The 19,611-nt window shown below is 35.1% G+C and overlaps 1 protein-coding gene across 1 annotated transcript; it reads right to left on the bottom strand.

Moving 5' to 3' along the window:
- Window positions 1-2,532: 2,532 nt before the first annotated feature.
- LOC127850114 (all trans-polyprenyl-diphosphate synthase PDSS2-like) lies at window positions 2,533-17,493 on the bottom strand. Its single transcript, XM_052382896.1, has 6 exons — window positions 17,195-17,493; window positions 16,352-16,495; window positions 13,033-13,231; window positions 6,471-6,719; window positions 3,792-3,923; window positions 2,533-3,457 (listed from the first exon to the last, which is right to left on the bottom strand). The coding sequence occupies exons 1-6, from the start codon at window positions 17,458-17,460 to the stop codon at window positions 3,284-3,286; spliced, it is 1,164 nt and encodes a 387-aa protein (XP_052238856.1). The 5' UTR covers window positions 17,461-17,493; the 3' UTR covers window positions 2,533-3,283.
- Between the last annotated feature and the right edge of the window lie 2,118 nt (window positions 17,494-19,611).

The raw sequence follows: 19,611 nt of genomic DNA, 5'->3' as shown, positions 1-19,611 counted from the left end.
TCTATTCTACTACTAAATATACAAATTTATTGTCTCAAAAGTTAACAATAATTTTACAAATATTTAAAACATAAATTATTGTGTTTCTTATTTGCAAATAAAACATGTTTTAATTGCAATTCACACACTATTTTCTTCTTATTAATAATTAAAAAATTCATGAAAAATATTCAAATAAACCATTTTCAAAACATGTTTCTTGTTATTCTACTCATTTACTATTACATTAATTGAGCACTCTCTGACATTAGACTGTAAAAGCGGTGACTTTTCCCTGTAAAAATTTAGCAGCTTTCTGACTGTTAAAGGGACCATCAACTGCGATTTACGAAAAAAGTTCTAAAATACCGTATTTTTTTACAATTATTAGTTTATATTGATTAAAAAAACACGACTGGTAAATTACATTACAATGTACTTGAACAAAGTTCTTAAGTTTTCATAATTTCAGTATATTCGGTGATAAATTTTACTGGGTACAGGTACCAGGTAACTACCAGTTAACTATAAATAACGCAAGTAGATTGATCATCATCGTCACGTGGTAAACCTAGAAATGCAAATTGTGCATGCGTAGTGAATTGTATATATTGTATATATAAAATGATGAATCTACTTGCGTTATCTATAGTGTGTATATCGTTCTGTCACCTATTTTCGTGATGTACTTTTGATTTCACATCGCAAAATTTTATTACCGAATTTACTGAAAATATACCAGTTGTGATATTTTAATCAATATAAACTAATAATTGTAAAAAAATAAGGTATTTTAGAACTTTTCTTTTTTCATCAATCGCGGTCGACGGTCCCTTTAAAGCCATGGTCAAATCTTGATAAGGAGCCAGTAATCATTTGTTTTATACTTCCAAATAAAGAAGAAGTTAAGATTAAATATTCTTGGTTTTCAATGTGCTTTATTTCTGGGCTATTTTAAATTATGTTGATATCTCAAAACATTGTGCTTAAGAATACAAAAAGTACTGGTACAATTCAACATTAAGATTCAAATAACGGAAAGCTTCCAACTCTTTTCTTGGTTCTTAGCATGGGTAGCTCTCTATAAAATCTGTCAGACTATAATTAAAACCATTCTTGAGAGAGGCGTAATATATACCTTTTCTTTGGAGCAAAGTGAAGGAACGAGTTTCAATCTCTTATGTGCAAGAAATGATAAATCAATAAATCGAGTTACAGTATGCTACTTTGTACATTAATTTGATAGTTTGACATTCAATTCTTTACATTTACAGCGAACTGGTAAGTGGATATATAATCATCTAACTGTGCTGGAAATTGATAAGTGAAGATTCAATGCCTAACATAATTATGCATTTATACTAAATATTTAAGTAAAGAACAAGCACCTTGCATATAAAGCCTGATAAACATGAGATTCAAACAATCTTAGATATACCAGAACCCGGTACATCTAATACCGTAGCTATGTACACTAGCTTTATGGTTGGTGAATAAGTGAAATTATTTATGTACACCTTATAAATCAATGATTATAATTGAGTTTTTTTTACCTTCAATGTTTTATATAGAGTTGAATATTTATACTGCAATTTTGACTTGCAGATATTTAAACACTTCAGCTGTGTGTTCATCTGTCTGAACTCCTAACACTGAAACAGGGACAGTTGTAGGTCGTAGCTGACTTCGGATAACTTTTGACCTAGCTTTCGGAGATGTGGCTTTGTGTGATCCTAGCTGTGCCTTAAACTTTTCTCAAATAAATTGCCCCAAAAATGCAGTATACTTTGAAGCTATATAGGACTGAGATCAAATATTTTACTTTCTTATTTCGGGATCTGTTAGAAAATCAAAACATAAAACTCGTTCATAAGATTGGTCCTCTTACAAAAATGACTTAAGGCGGCTGTAACAATCTAAATGTTCAAGCTTTTATTGGACTTCAATATATGGTGTATCAGTTTCTCATGTCCAGTTTATACAATGGCACTACCAAATTACTGACATACAATAGAGAGTTCTCCAGGAAAAATACACATGAGCAGAGAGGACTTACTAAGGAAGCAAAATTCAAATCCCCCCTCCCCCTAAATGTGTATACCTGAAAAAAAGTCCCAAAGAGTTAGTAGTAGGCTGTACATGTTTGGTATGAGCAGCTGGATGCCCTGTATAAAATGTAAGTTTCTCTTGAAAATAATAATTATGGTGGTCAGAAACTCCATTTGGTTCATTTGCTATTCAAACTGAAATATATTGCAGAAGCAACACTAAAATAGTAGGTAGACTATTAGCCCTATACCAATTTCCATAAAACAAATCAAAGGAAGGAATTTAAAGTTACTTCTAACAAATTCCAACATGGGAAAGTATCAATAATCAGAACAATACAGGTTAAATAACCTACATTACTTAAGAAAAAAACACTAGTTGTGTATAAGTATTTCAAAATGTAAAAAAAAACACGAAACAAGTGTATAACTTAATACTCATTCCCAGCTTTTATTAAATGTGTAACTTTATGAACATTAAGAGCAGTTAACAAAATACCAAAAAAAAAAACGTACAATTTATTTCAAACTCACTTTGCATGTTTATTTACTTTGTTGAAATATTTATAATGCATGCAATTTATAAATCGGTTTAACAAGAAATACAGGGTTTGGTTGTATATCAAATATGACCCATCTTCATTGAAGCTTAATTATACAATCATAGCCAGTTTGTCCCAACACTTGAGACTCGCAGAATAATTTGTTAATGAAATTTGAATCATAGCTCTAGTTTCCAGCATACAAGTGTGCACAATACTGAATATTGCTCAGCATGGTTAAAAACTGCCATTTTGGCCATGGTTAAACCACAATTGTTCATACAATACTTTCTTTATGGAGGAAATATGTGTCTTAATTTTCTCAGAAAATCCACGGGTCCACTACACATTTTAGGGCCCATTGGCTTATTGCCATCGCAGTAACAGTATAAAAGGTGTCATCTTGTGAGCTGTGGGGAAAACCAAGTGACCTTCAAAGAAACCATACATGCCTGGTATGGACTGGTGATCATCAACCAAATGCAAATCTATATGGTTTGAAAGTTAAACACACTGATGAGAAGATAGCTTGCTTGTTAACGACTGTAATAGCTGGGCACCCACAACACACAGTGTAAAGATGTCTACAGAAGCAGTTCAAGCAAACCAGAACCACTAGAAACCTTTTAAAGTAAACATGTGTATATTAGATAACTAAAACTTATTTAGTTTTAAAAAACTATTGAAATAAAATAGCTTCTCAAACACATTACATCAGGATTTAACTGGTTTAAATGCCGTGGTAGCCTGCACTATATTAACTAACGCAGATTTAGCTTCTGAGGGTTCAAAGCTGTCCAAAGCTGTGATGGCTTTTCTTCCATAGTCTCTACACTTTTCTTTGCACCATTCTATAGTCTCATTGTCTCTGATAATTGTTGCTATTATCTGCAAGAAGAAATAAAATGATACTCAATAAAGTTTCATATTTGCCAGAGTGAACCCCGTTGATGCTTCCAATAAGGCTACAGTGCTGAAGTCTATAAAAATTTTCATATGCAGTTTTGTGAGTTTAATTTGTATTATAAATCAATGAAAACACTTTAAGAATACACTACACAATATAAACTTTAATACAATCAATGCAATCAGTAACTTTGTCATTTAATCAGCAAAAAGTACCATATTCATTTTTCTACTAATAATTATTTTTTATATTCCTGTAGACAATACTGGCACACAGTAAAGATACAATACTGGTACATTGTGGTTTATTTGTTACCTTTTCATGACCACTAAAAGTGTCTATTGATTGTGGCCCATGTACTTCTGCATATCGTATCACTGGTGCGGACGATAGAATGCCATTCGGATCTACACCAAGATTGGCAAAGGGTAACAGGTCTTCATTCATCTGAAAAAGGACAGAGTAATGTCAAGTTATATACAGTAACTGAAAATATGTCATAATTAAAACAAATGTCTTAAGAACAAAAGTACCCCAGAAAATGTTCACTAAAGAGACAGAAGCTGTTTCTGGATGTTAAATAGTAGCTTTTATTTCTCCCAGTATTTTCTGGAAACATTTAACTTGTATAAATCAGCATCCCTATGCACACTTTAATCTATTATGTATACACAATTACACTTCAACTTATAATTTATACCATTATAGTAATACTATTAAGGACTTTGGATTAATTATAGAACACTTAAAATCATTTTATAAAATGCGCTTAAATATAGAGCCTAGAAAATCCTTGCAAGGACCAAGGGCTGTTTGTAAAACATGCATGCCCCTCATATGGGCTGTCAGTTGTAGTGCCAGCCATTGTGTGAATACGTTTTTTGTCACTGTGACCTTGAACTTTGACCTAGTGACCTGCAAATCAATAGGGGTCATCTGCGAGTCACGATCAATGTACCTATGAAGTTTCATGATCCTAGGCATAAGCGTTCTTGAGTTATCATCCGGAAACCATTTTCTTATTTCGGGTCACAGTGACCTTGACCTTTGACCTAGTGACCTGAAAATCAATAGGGGTCATCTGCGAGTCATGATCAATGTACCTATGATGTTTCATGATCCTAGGCATAAGCGTTCGTGAGTTACCATTCAGAAACCATTTTACTATTTCGGGTCACCGTGACCTTGAACTTTGACCTAGTGACCTGAAAATCGATAGGAGTCATCTGCGAGTCATGATCAACGTACCTGTGAAGTTTCATGATCCTTGGCATAAGCGTTCTTGAGTTATCATCCGGAAACCATTTTACTATTTCGGGTCACCGTGACCTTGACATAGTGACCTCAAAATCAATAGGGGTCATCTGCCAGTCATGATCAATGTACCTTTGAAGTTTCATGATCCTAGGCCTAAGCGTTCTTGAGTTATCATCCGGAAACCATCTGGTGGACGGACATACGGACCGACATGTGCAAAACAATATACCCCCTCTTCTTCGAAGGGTGGCATAATAAAAGCCACACAGACAGGAAATCAAGAAGTCAAACAAGAACTTGCTAGCAAACTGTACTTAATTGATGAGAGAAGAAGGCTGTACAAATGTGAACCTGTTCCTTTAAAAGATCATAAAGCATAAACATCAGTTTTGTTTTTTCAATTACATGTAAATAACATTTTAATGTTGATAATTTTACAAGCCATTTTGGACTTATTATTGAAATCAATAATTTTCAAAAAAATAGCTTAAAGAGGACAGAGCGCTTGACTTTTCTTGTCAGAGTTTCTACTGCTTTTTTAAACCAAACTGTGACTTTCGAAGAGAGCTTGTTAACTCTTTCAGTGCTTGAACCGAATTTTGAAGGCCTTTGTGGCGTCTCATCTGGATCAAAACTGTTTGCTATTCTGATAGTATTCTTTGAAAAAAAAATCGAAGAAAATGCTAATTTTAGAAATTCAGCAAACGACATTTTAGCAGACGACAAATTTCCCAGCATGCAAAGGGTTAAAGCTATCAATTATTTATTTCTTTTAAATATCCTACGAGACGCATCAACCTTTTTATATATATTTACATACAGTGACCTTAAATGTTGACCTTGACTCCATGTGCTCAAATGCAAGCACTAATGAAATTGTTGTACTATTTAGATGTGCTTGAATCACAATAGCTCAATTTGTTCTCAGGATATTTAGCCATAATCATTTTTATATACTTAATAACCTGTCCCTGGATCAAACACATTCAGCATCAATTCCCTTAGTTTAAGGAATCTATGTATCAAGTTTCCTTACAATTGCTCAATTGTTTTCAGGTCATTGAATTCATGTACATACGGTTCTTAAACATTTATTAACAGTGATCTTCACCTTGACCCCCACACACTCCATATATGCAATTCCAAGCTAGGTCTGGATATAACGCACTTTGGTACGTAGTTTCAATACAATAGCGCAATGTGTTAATGATTTATTGAGTGGTAACAATTTACATATATTAAGTAAAAGTAACCTTACCCAATCAGCAACCTAAATTGAAATTTTGATGGAACGAACCTATGTATGTAATTGCATGACAAAGCTCTATTTTGTTTATGATTAAGTAAGAGGAATCCATGTTTTCTATCTAAGGAACAGTGGCCTGACCTTGACCTCATGGATGTCACATACAACCTTAGCAAGGACTGAATATTAGGTAAAGATATACTTAGTTTCATGATCAATAGCTAAATTTATTCTTGAATTATTTAATAGCAGAAACATTCTGCTTACAAACTAGCTTACTGAAAAACTTCACACATTATTGGCTTCTCACGCAGGGAAATGAGAACTAGCTTGCCTTTTCTTTAAAACGTATTTGCATCCAGCCTAACTTTATATTGCAAATAGGGTGGCTGGTGTTTAGTAGGGTGGGTAGTACATTTTTCGACGAAACAAACAAAACCATACATTTTTTTCTTTCGAACGAAAAACAATATTTGATGAGAAAAACAAACCTGACGGGCATATGCAATGTTTTTCCCGAACTCTTCTGCTGCCATCTGCACCTGCTCATTATGACCTGCGAGTTCCATGGCAGACCGGCACCCCCTGGACAGGAGACTCCCTGACTGTAAGAATGTCTGGCGTTCCCAGCACGAGAATGTTACACCCTCGGGTAACACCCCCTGACCATTACGATCTCTAAGGCTGGTGAACTCGGCCGACATCATATCGCCTATTGCCATAGAGACCAGCTCTACAACCTGCATGAAAGCATCTAGTGTAAAATAGTTAAAAAAAAAATTATTATTATAGGTTTTTTACACACAAAAATAGACGGATACCTTTTATTCCTCTAATGCTTAATTATTAACAGTGGACAATATCTCAAGAGCTGTCAGAGGACAGAGCGCTCGACTATTCGAGTGCTTGACAGTATAACATAAGCCATCATGGGGAAATTGTTCATATTCAATAATTTATTAGACGATCTTTCAAAAATAAAAAAAAGGAAAAAAAAAAAATTGGGGGGGGGGGGGGGGGGGGGGGGGTTGAGAGGGGGTATAATGTGGGGTGTGGTCATTTATTAGATGATCTTTCAAAAATAAAAAAAGGAAAACAAATTTAGAGGGGGGGGGAGTGGGGGGGGGGGTTGAGAGGGGGGTATAATGTGGGGTGGGGTAATTTATCAGATGATGTTTTAAAAAAACAAGAGCACCGCCTTGCGGGTGCAGACCGCTCATCTATTTTCTTTTTAAAGGTGAAGGGACTCTCATTTTCAATCACAAAGGAGGGAGGGGTGGAGTGAAGAGGGGTGTATAGTGTGGGTGTGTGGACATTTATTACATTATCTTCCAAAATGCGAAAAAAATGCAAAAAAAAAAAAATTCGAGGGGGGGGGGGGGGGGATTCTTGGGTGCGATGGTTGGACGGTATTTCAAACATAAAATAATATAATTAAATATTTGTGTTTTTTAACTGTTTCAAAAAAAAACAAGAGCACCGCCTTGCGGGTGCAGACCGCTCATCTATTTTCTTTTTAAAGGTGAAGGGACTCTCATTTTCAATCACAAAGGAGGGAGGGGTGGAGTGAAGAGCGGTGCATTGTGTGGGGGTGTGGACATTTATTACATTTTCTTCCAAAAATGCGAAAAAAAGGAAAAAAAAAATTGGGGGGGGGGGGGGGGGGGGGGGATTCTTGGGTGCGATGGTTGGACGGTATTTCAAACATAAAGTAATCAAAATAAATATTTGTGTTTTTTAACCGTTTCATAAAAAAAAATGGGGGGGGGGGGGGGTGAGGTAGGGGGTATAGTGTGAGGGTGTGGTGGTAATTTGTGAGATGATCTTAAAAAAAAAAAAAAAAAAAATAGGGGGGGGGGGGGGATTCGGGTGGGGGGAGGGGGTTGGAGGGGGGGGATTCTTGGGTGCGATGGTTGGACGGTATTTCAAACATAAAATAATCAAAATAAATAGTTTTGTTTTTTAACCGTTTTAAAAAAAAATGGGGAGGGGGTGGGGGGGGGGGTATAGTGTGAGGGTGTGGTGGTCATTTGTGAGATGATCTTAAAAAAAAAAAAAAAAAAAAAAAAAAAATAGGGGGGGGGGTTGGGGGGGGGTGGGGGGGGGCACGGGCGATGGTTTGGGTGGAGTCTATTGTGGTATGTCAGGTAAGAGTAGTTTTGTCAAAGTATCAATCAAATCTAATCATAAATAAAGAAGTTATGGCAATTTTAGAGAAATTTAATAATTTGACCTTGAGAGTCAAGGTCATTCAAAGGTCAGGGTAAAATTCAACTTGCCAGGTACAGTAACCTCATGATAGCATGAAAGTATTTGAAGTTTGAAAGCAATAGCCTTGATACTTAAGAAGTAAAGTGGATCGAAACACAAAATTTAACCATATATTCAAAGTTACTAAGTCAAAAAAGGGCCATAATTCCGTAAAAATGACATCCAGAGTTATGCAACTTGTCCTTTTACTGTACCCTTATGATAGTTTGCGAGTGTTCCAAGTATGATAGCAATATCTATGATACTTTAGGGGTAAAGTGGACCAAAACACAAAACTTAACCAAACTTTCAATTTTCTTAGTATAAAGGGCCCATAATTCCGTCCAAATGCCAGTCAGAGTTACATAACTTTGCCTGCACAGTCCCCTTACGGTAGTTAGTAAGTGTTGCAAGTATGAAAGCAATAGCTTTGATACTTAAGGAATAAAATGGACCTTAACACAAAACTTAACCAAAATTTTCAATTTTCTAAGTATAAAAAGGGCACATAATTCTGTCAAAATGCACGCCAGAGTTATCTAACTTTGCGTGCCCAGTCCCCTCATGATAGTTAGTAAGTGTACCAAGTTTGAATGCAATAGCATTGATACTTTCTGAAAAAAGTGGACCTAAACGCAAAACTTAACCAAAATTTTCAATTTTCTAAGTATAAAAAGGGCACATAATTCAGTCAAAATGCATGCCAGAGTTATCTAACTTTGCCTGCTCAGTCCCCTCATGATAGTAAGTAAGTGTACCAAGTTTGAATGCAATAGCATTGATACTTTCTGAGAAAAGTGGACCTAAACGCAAAACTTAACTGGACGCCGACGCAGACGCCGACGCAGACGCCAACGCCAAGGTGATGACAATAGCTCATAATTTTTTTTCAAAAAATAGATGAGCTAAAAAATTGGGGGGTTGGGTGGGGGGGGGGGGTATAGTGTGAGGGTGTGGTGGTAATTTGTGAGATGATCTTAAAAAAAAAAAAATTAGGGGGGGGGATTCGGGGTGGGGGGGAGGGGGGGTGGGGGGGGATTCTTGGGTGCGATGGTTGGACGGTATTTCAGACATAAAATAATAAAAATAAATATTTGTGTTTTTTAACCGTTTCAAAAAAAAATGGGGGGTGGGTGGGTTGGGGGGGGTATAGTGTGAGGGTGTGGTGGTCATTTGTGAGATGATCTTAAAAAAAAAAAAAAAAAAAAAAAAAAAATGTGGGGGGGGGGGGGGGGGGGGGAGGGCACGGGGGATGGTTTGGGTGGAGTCTATTGTGGTATGTCAGGTAAGAGTAGTTTTGTCAAAGTATCAATCAAATCTAATCACAACTAAGAAGTTATGGCAATTTTAGCAAAATTTAATAATTTGACCTTGAGAGTCAAGGTCATTCAAAGGTCAAGGTAAAATTCAACTTGCCAGGTACAGTAACCTCATGATAGCATGAAAGTATTTGAAGTTTGAAAGCAATAGCCTTGATACTTAAGAAGTAAAGTGGATCGAAACACAAAATTTAACCATAAATTCAAAGTTACTTAGTCAAAAAAGGGCCATAATTCCGTAAAAATGACAACCAGAGTTATGCATATTGTCCTTTTACTGTACCCTTATGATAGTTTGCGAGTGTTCCAAGTATGAAAGCAATATCTATGATACTTTAGGGGTAAAGTGGACCAAAACACAAAACTACACAAAATTTTCAATTTTCTGAGTATAAAGGGCCCATAATTCCGTCCAAATGCCAGTCAGAGTTACATAACTTTGCCTGCACAGTCCCCTTATGATAGTTAATAAGTGTTGCAAGTATGAAAGCAATAGCTTTGATACTGTAGGAATAAAGTGGACCTAAACACAAAACTTAACCAAATTTTCAATTTTCTAAGTATAAAAAGGGCACATAATTCTGTCAAAATGCCAGTCAGAGTTACATTACTTTGCCTGCACAGTCCCCTTATGATAGTTAGTAAGTGTTGCAAGTATGAAAGCAATAGCTTTGATACTTAAGGAATAAAATGGACCTAAACATAAAACTTAACCAAAATTTTCAATTTTCAAAGTATAAAAAGGGCACATAATTCTGTCAAAATGCATGCCAGAGTTATCTTACTTTGCCTGCCTCGTCCCCTCATGATAGTTAGTAAGTGTACCAAGTTTGAATGCAATAGCATTGATACTTTCTGAGAAAAGTGGACCAAAACGCAAAACTTAACCAAAATTTTCAATTTTCTAAGTTTAAAAAGGGCACATAATTCTGTCAAAATGCACGCCAGAGTTATCTAACTTTGCCTGCCCAGTCCCCTCATGATAGTAAGTAAGTGTACCAAGTTTGAATGCAATAGCATTGAAACTTTCTGAGAAAAGTGGACCTTAACGCAAAACTTAACCGGACGCCGACGCCAAGGTGATGACAATAGCTCATAATTTTTTTTCAAAAAATAGATGAGCTAAAAATTGGGGGGGGGGGGGGAATCTGGGTAGGTGGGTAGGGGCGTGGGGTATTGTTTGGGTGGAATCCATTGTGGTATTCAGGTAAGTGTTGTTTTGTCAAAGTAATAATAAAATGTGATCATAAATAAAGAAGTTATGGCAATTTAAGCAAAATGTTGAATTATCTCAGTGTACAAGGGGCCATAATTATGTCAAAATGCTTGATACAGTGGTCTGCTCTTGTTTAAAGGTTGGGGTCATGTTGGTAAACAAGTATGCAAAATATAAAAGCAATATGTCAAAGGATATAGGAAATATTTGGGTTAGTACGCAAAGTTAAACATAGATTTATCAATAATATGCATATTCTAAGTATAAAAGGGGCAATAATTATGTCAAAATGCTTGATACAGTTGTATCAGAGCTCCAGATAAGGTTTTGTGAAATTCTTAAATTACTACCAGATTATCAAAAAGAATTCTTAACTCTATAATTTTATTCTTAACGTTACTACTAAGATTTGAAAAATAATTCTTATTTTTTCTAAATGATCTAAAAATAAATAATAATGGTTATTTTCATGCAAAATAATCAAAATAAACATACTAGCAACTTTATTTATACGAGTTCAACAGTGTCTTTTCAGTATTATACAATTTTATTTTTCAAATACCTTCATATGCCCAAACTGTGCTTAGATTGCATGCTTTAGATGAATTTTTACATATTTCACAATTAAAACGGGTCTCCCCTTCAATCTTTTCAACGAGTAGCAACGGGACTTGTTCCTTCCACTCATTCAATGTTTTTTTTGTGTTTAAGTTTGGACCCGCCGTGTCGCGTTTTTGTTTAGCTTTTCCGACTGTGTCGGCAACTGAACATACAACATCGTATAAGATCTTTTCTATAATGTCTTTCTAAACATTTAACTTCAGCTCACGTTGCGTACAATATGTTAAAAGCGTGTTTTTGGACACTTTGCAGTTTTTAGGACGCTCTCTGGGCGCCGCCATTGTTTTTTGACAGATAGACTGTATACGCCGCTTTTATTGGAAAAATGCGCTTTGTTAAACAAACCCAATAACCATTCTATATAAGCACCGCAAAGATCTTCAATACGCGAAAAGAACTCAATAAAAATCGATACGAACCGATGTAAAAATAATATTCGTAACTTGATTTTGTAATTCTTAATGGTACGACAAGATTTTAAAATTAATACGTTACGGACTTGAAAATAATTCGTAATTACGAAAATACGACCCTTATCTGGAGCTCTGGTTGTATGCTCTTGTTTATAGGTTGGGATCATGATGGTAAACAAGTATGCAAAATATGAAAGCAATATGCCAAGGGACATTGAAAATATTTGGGGTCGTACGAAAACTTTAACATTTGCTGCATATTCTAAGTGGAAAAGGGGCCTTAAATATGACAAAATGCTTGATAGAGTTGTCTGCTCTTGTTAATAGGTTGGGGTCATGTTGGTAAACAAGTATGCAAAATATAAAAGCAATATGTCAAAGGATATAGGAAATATTTGGGGTAGTACGCAAAGTTTAACATAGATTTATCAATAATATGCATATTCTAAGTATAAAGGGGCAATAATTCTGTCAAAATGCTTGATAAAGTTGTATGCTCTTGTTTATAGGTTGGGGTCATGATGGTAAACGAGTATGTAAAATATGAAAGCAATATGCCAAGGGACATTGAAAATATTTTGGGTAGTACGCAAACTTTAACATTTGCTTCATATTCTAAGTGGAAAAGGGGCCATAATTATGACAAAATGCTTGATAGAGTTGTCTGCTCTTGTTTATAGGTTGGGGTCATGTTGTTAAACAAGTATGCAAAATATGAAAGCAATATGTCAAGGGACAATGAAAATAATTGGGGTAGTACGAAAATTTTAACATTTGCACGGAAACGGAAACGCCGGGGTGAGTAGGTTAGCTCCACTATATATATTTCATATATAATAGTCGAGCTAAAAATCAAACACAAACAGAACACAATATGAAATTTAAACACTTCTCATATACAAAACATAGGCTATGTGTGCAGAATTATAAAAATAAAAGCTATTTGTCAAATCATGCATGTGACCAATATTGTTTCCTGCCAGACCCAGTTATGGAACATGTTTACCTATTAATATCTTACGGTACCGGTAAATGCTGAGATTTTTAATGATTTGTACTTGTATTACAATTTTGTCCCTTGAATGGTATTTGAGAGAAAAGAAAATCCAATTTGAGGACTGTTTTTAAATATTGAAGGGTAAAACGGGAATGAGTATTGTTAAAAACAAAAGAGCATGACTTAAAAGACACCATTTTTTCCTGCTACAAGTTTCTTTTCAGACGACATGTTAACCTTGGTATTCCTGAGTTCTGCAAGCCCTGTACTTGCACTTGTCAGTAAGAAATCCCCACTGAGTACAGCTATCTTGTTTCCAAACTCCATGTCCTTCAAAGACCCATCAGTGTCTTTCAGTGTGTCAAGATTGACAACACCTCTGTGTACCAGGTTAGCTGTGTTGATCATTTCTGTGATCTCTGCCAACTGTCTCTGACTGTAAATTTGCAAATAATAAATGTCATGGGTTACTGGATATAGCATATCTGAAAAGATAAATTATGTTCATGAGTGATTTACATATTGACTATTTTCAATCTCCACGTCGTCTCAAATCACTTTAATAGTTCAACCAGGTTTCATGGAAATCTTTTAAGGTGTAAACATGATAAAGAGTGAACAGGATAATGTTACAGAAAGATGGATGGACAGATGAAAGAAATCCTGCACACCACTTTGTGGAACAGGGGTGGATCGAATTAAAAGTTTTCTTCCACAATAATTTTTTTTTTAATTTATGCCAAACTAACTTAGGGTTGCTAGTAAGTTGGCTATACTTGTTTTTAGCTGATTTCTATTTAATAGCACATGCAATAACATGCAGAATTCTTCCAAATCTCTATTTCATATTCTTGTATCTTAAACATTTTCTAGATCTCAAGTAATAATAATAAATGAACAATCTAAGCTGAGCTTAGCAGAAAACACAAATCCAAAGGACATGAGGTCTTGAAGCTTTTGAATGTTACTAGACCTCATCAGATTTTATCAGACCATTTTGAAATGAAATAAAGGGAAAAAGCATAAATACAAATCTCATTTTCTCAATGCAAATAGTTAAGCAATACGTATTACAACAAAATGAAGATTGGTTTTATAATATTTGATAAGAATATGTAAGTTTGTTTGACAATAGTATTTGGAAAATGTTTTTGCTGAACATCATAAAAACAAGGGATGTTTGTAAAACATGCATGCCCCCCATATGGGCTGTCAGTTGTAGTGGCAGCCATTGTGTGAATACGTTTTTTGTCACTGTGACCTTGACCTGTGACCTAGTGACCTGAAAATCAATAGGGGTCATTTGCCAGTCATGATCAATGTACCTATAAAGTTTCATGATCCTAGGCGTAAGCATTCTTGAGTTATCATCCTGAAATCATTTTACTGTTTCGAGTCACTGTGACCTTGACCTTTGACATAGTGACCTTAAAATCAATAGGGGTCTAGTGTTTTTCCCAGGAGGGCAAAGGGGCTTGGCGTATTACTTTCAAAAAAGGCATTTTAGCGCGCAGTTTAGGCAAAAACGTTCCGTGAATACCTGAATTAGGGAGAAACATGTAATGGCATCAGAGGCAGTTATGGATAAAAAAAATAAACAAGCACATTTAATGGTAATTGATGTATTTAACTTACTTTGATTTATATTAATAATTTTTTTGTGTATATTTACCTTGCAATGTACATTTAAGTTCCATACTGTTAAAATACACTATACAGCACGACAAACATAATAAAACAATATATGCTTATGAATCTGATTATATACAGATGCACTAACATAATAAATGAAATAATGTTTGTCTTATCCCATTTTCTAACGATTATCTTGTCAGATTATTTAACATTGCGAGTAAACTGATCCCTAACAATATGCAAAACTCGTTTCCGTGACATACATCCACTGAGTAGATTACAAACTAGTGACCTGAAAATCAATAGAGTTTATCTGCCAGTCATGATCAATGTCCCTATGAAGTTTCATGATCCTAGGCGTAAGCATTCTTGAGTTATCATCCGGAAACCATTTTACTGTTTCAAGTCACTGTGACCTTGACCTTTGACCTAGTGACCTGAAAATCAATAGGGGTCATCTGCCAGTCATGATCAACGTACCTATGAAGTCTCATGAACCTAGGCGTAAGCATTCTAGAGTTATCATCCGGAAACCATTTTACTGATTTGAGTCACTGTGACCTTGACCTTTGACCTAGTGACCTGAAAGTCAATAAGGGTCACCTGCCATTCATGATCAATGCACCTATGAGGTTTCATTATCCTAGGCCTAGGCATTCTTGATTTATCATACGGAAACCATCTGGTGGACGGACCAACCAACAGACGGACGAACCGACATGTGCAAAACAATATACACCCTCTTCTTCGAAGGGGGGCATAACAAGTTGATAGTACATGTATATATAATTATTTCCAAACCAGTTTTCGCGCACCGAAAAACAAAAAACTTGTTGGCTAAAAGAAATTTTTGGACAGCGCTAGCCCTGGTAGATAGACCCCACAACACCAGAACATAATATAATCTGCAAATGTGGTCCTAAACTGCATCCAAGAACGAGTCACTGTGACCTTGACCTGTGACCTGATGACCTCAAAATCAATAGGGGTCATCTGCCAGTCATGATCAATGTACCTATGAAGTTTCATGATCCTAGGCCTAAGCGTTCTTGAGTTATCAACAGGAAACCATCTGGTGGATGGATGGAGACCCCATGACACCAGTACATAATATAATCTGCAAAAGTGGTCCTAAACTGCATCCAAGAACAAGTCACTGTGACCTTGACCTTTGACCTAGTGACCTCAAAATCAATAGGGGTCATCTGCCAGTCATGATCAATGTACCTATAAAGTTTCATGATCCTAGGCGTAAGTGTTCTTGAGTTAGCATCCTGAAACCATCTGGTGGACGGACCGACGGATGGACGGACCGACCAACCGACATGTGCAAAACAATATACCCCCTCTTCTTTGAAGGGGGGCATAATAATAAGAAAAGGCAATATTGGCCCAGGCCTTATGCCTTTGAAATCAAAACTTTTGCTTTAAATGTTGACAAGTTCAGGAAAGAGAGAAGGTTGAATATTTTCCCCACTTTTGATCATGTACATTTGTTAAAATGCTGGAAATAGTTTCTGTATTGTGATCATTTTAACAAACCAATATAAAAAACTCAGTCTATCTTATGTCCCAATTAGATCGCAATTACGCTCGACTGGTAGGTTACAAATCATTCTACATGTATTTTATTCAAATTTGCCTTATTTGAGCAAAGTAAAATTAAATCGGTGGTTTTTTCTGACAGAGACCTAGTTTTTTTTTCATAATGTAACAAAACATATATTTGTACACATCAATTTTTACCGGACACAAGAAGTGTCATTTTTTTACATTAAAACAAACCTCAGCATTTTTATCGGAAATGTCTGATGTCTTTGGCATGGCTTAAAAAGAGTTTGGGATTGCTTGGTTAAACTTATTATCATTTTGAAAACTGAGAGAAAGACCCAAAAACAACAACTAAATGGTTTATACTGACCTTGGGTATATGCCACTAACCATTTCATCTGCTGAATGGTCAACATTTTCCATGTTTTCACTTTTTGCTCCAGCCGCTTTTGAAATAAGCAAGATCATTAAACCTCTGGTTTGTAAGCTGTGTTTTCCATTATCAAGAAAGCCTCTGAAATTATAAATATAAGCATAATAAATGTATATTTTAAACATTATTCATTATGAATATTTTTTAACAAAATATTTTCAGAGGTACACTCAAATCAGTGGTATTTTCAAATTTCATCAACCAAAAATGTGTGTGAGCCAAAAAATCATTCTTTGTACTGTCCATATTGTGATTGAACTTTTACATTGAAGCAATCATACAACTTGTAAATTAAACCTTTTAATAGAATTGGATAGAAAGCCCAAGAAATATTTATTTAAGTTGATTTTCAGTATTAACCAGTACACATGTGTCTTTCAAAGTTCTTGAATTAAAAGTGGGGATTGAACCTGAGACCTCCATAAGCTGTATTCTTAGTCACTATATCATATTTGTCATCTCGACCTTAAGTGACATGCACAAAGTATGATATGATTGCCTCATTTTAATAGGTGCTAAGGTAACCGGAAATGGTGCTTAGGTACTTGAAAATTAGTATCAGCCAAGAAACATATAGCACAATTGAATGTTCTTTGTTCACTAAACATGTCTCAAAAGTGTGAAACATATTGATTATAATGGTCAATTTTCATAGCCTAAGAAAAAAATAATAAGTGTCCTAACAATATTTATTTTATATAATTGATTTTTATTCTGCAACCTCTTCTGTTTACCATACAGATGTTAGAACAATATTTCCTGTTACATAAATATATGTACCTGGCAGTTTTCAATAAAGGGTGTTTAGTTCCCACCAGTTTCCTGACTTGTAAGGCCACATTTGCGAGTTCGTCACTCAGTAAACATCGAAGACTCATGAAGGACGTTGGGTACCCAACGATTTTCTCTGCTTCTGAAACCGCTTTCTTCCAATCGCTGGTTTTCGGTTGATTCCATGATACGAAACATCTAGCGTTCTGCGTGTGTGCTACTCTGATATAGCTCAACAGCCTAGAAATACCGATAAAAGTTTTTCTAACTTGCATTTTTCATGTTTATTTTGTATAATCTGACTCAATCAGACGGTAATGTAACGACTCGCCCCCTTAACGACTCGCCCCATAACGACTCGCCCCACTTTTTATAACGACTCGCCCCACATGTATAACGACTCGCCCCAAATATATAACGACTCGCCTATCAAGATAAAATGTTATATTATATATGGTAATATAAATGAAATCAATTCATAATATGAATTTAAGGTTCGGCATTGTTTGATAACCATCGTTCAGCGGTTTTTTGCCTTATACCTGACCTGCTTATATACGTCTATTGGAGGCATATTCTGAAAAGTAATAATTTTTATTTTATGATGTTTTTTTACATCTTTGTTCAGTGACAATATTATCATAAAGCAAGACTATTGGATATCGGCACATTGTCTCATGTCATACTTTCCTTTATATTTATAAAAAGAAGCAAAGACTAAGATTATATCGACAATTAAAGATTCCCAGGTTAAATTACTCAAGAATTTAGGGATTATCGTTATTAAGGAGACCGATGAATTAACAACATAATCGACAGGTACATTACCGCGGGCGGGTGATGACAATCAACAATACACGTGTCATAATCGCGAAAGCGTGAATACCTTGCTTCGTGGTAAAGATATTTTCATATATACGGGTATTGAAAGGTAAGACAAATGAAAAAAGGTTTTTGCCGAAATTATTTTTTTGCAGAAATTTTACGGACACAATTCATCTGTAAGATAATTTTTTATTTATAATTTTAAAATTACCATTATAATCTTAAATCTACCTATTTATTACTTGTTGATCTGAATACACAACACACGTTTTAAAAATATTTTTTCATATTATAAAAATGTGTATCAGTAATTTTGTGTTTTTCACACAAACTTTACTTTAAAATGCTAATCAAATGGCGTTTCTTTTATGTGCCTCCATAGCTCAGTGGATAAGGCGCTTGCTGAAATCCAGAGGTCTCGGGTTCGATCCCGGGTCGGGGCACATACATGCCAGTCATGTTTCAGCGGAATGCTGACTGACAAATAAAGGCTTAGCTCGGCATTAAGACGTGTTTTTTTTTTTAAATTTTGTGTGAACAATTAGCGCGGAAAGTTTTCAATGGTTTCAAATAAACATTAAATGCTAATTAAATGGCGGTTCTTTTAATTTGTAGGTGTGAACAATTATCGCGGAAATTTTGCAATGGTTTCAAATAAACAAGAAACCATTTGTGATAAATCAATTAATTCCACGATTTGTTTAATTACTTTAATGGTTATAACTTTGAGTAATACGTGCCACTGCGGAGTTTAGTATTTAAAGATGTATACATGCTTATAGTATACTATTACTTTGCACTCTGTATTTGCAGCGCAGCATTGTTTACTAATATATATAAAAGTGTATAAAACTGTTTTTCTCTTGTTATCTATGCTTATATTATAGTCTATGTATATCAGAGATTGAATAAACTGTGTACTCTGTATTTGCAGCGCAGCATTGTTTACCTATATATATATATATATATATATATATATATATATATATATATATATATATATATATATATATATATATATATATATGTAACGAATTTATGAACTAAATAGGAGTATCATGGATGTTATGGATAATCAGGACTTAGCTGTTTTATGTTGATTTATAGGACAATGTGTATTTTAAGGATTTTTAGTAATTAAGGTCTGTTACTTGTGATTTATTGGATAAACTGTGAATTACGTTGTTATTGTGTCTTTGGGATAATACAGCTAAAACGGGTTAGAAGTGTTTATTATTATTGTGTTTCTACACCTGTCCAGAGAAAACCAAAGAGCGTTACAAATATATATATATGAACAAACTTTGAAACAAATACGTTATACAGTTTATAAATATTTAAGTATATAATTTCCCCTTTTACTTGTTGGTTCAACTGTTGTGTGAAGAGGCGAAGCTACTGAATACACAGGTGCGGTTAGTGAGAGAGGGAAAGTTGAGGAGACATCAGAATAAACAGACACTTCAGGTACAGGGGAAGCTCTGGGGAGTGTGGAAAAGATACAACGAGCGTTCCATCTCAACTAGTCAGCTGCTGGACTTGTGTTCAGCCATGTACGGACCTGTGTAAATAGTTGTTGTTGCTGTTGTTGTTGTTGTTTG

This window comes from Dreissena polymorpha, chromosome 11, assembly GCF_020536995.1.
Source record: "Dreissena polymorpha isolate Duluth1 chromosome 11, UMN_Dpol_1.0, whole genome shotgun sequence".
Classification (NCBI taxonomy): Eukaryota; Metazoa; Mollusca; class Bivalvia; order Myida; family Dreissenidae; genus Dreissena; species Dreissena polymorpha.
Note: the sequence above shows the minus strand (reverse complement) of the source record. Positions and strands in the feature narration are given on the sequence as shown.

Bases quoted from the DNA above. Each gene is read 5' to 3' on its own strand.
- LOC127850114 (XM_052382896.1), bottom strand. From the start codon at position 17,460: ATGCAAGTTAGAAAAACTTTTATCGGTATTTCTAGGCTGTTGAGCTAT. The intron at 16,496-17,194 runs GTACATATATTT...TTATAATTTCAG, and splicing joins CCTTTATTGAAAACTGCCAG to AGGCTTTCTTGATAATGGAA. The intron at 13,232-16,351 runs GTCAGTATAAAC...GCAAATTTACAG, and splicing joins GTTAGTGGCATATACCCAAG to TCAGAGACAGTTGGCAGAGA.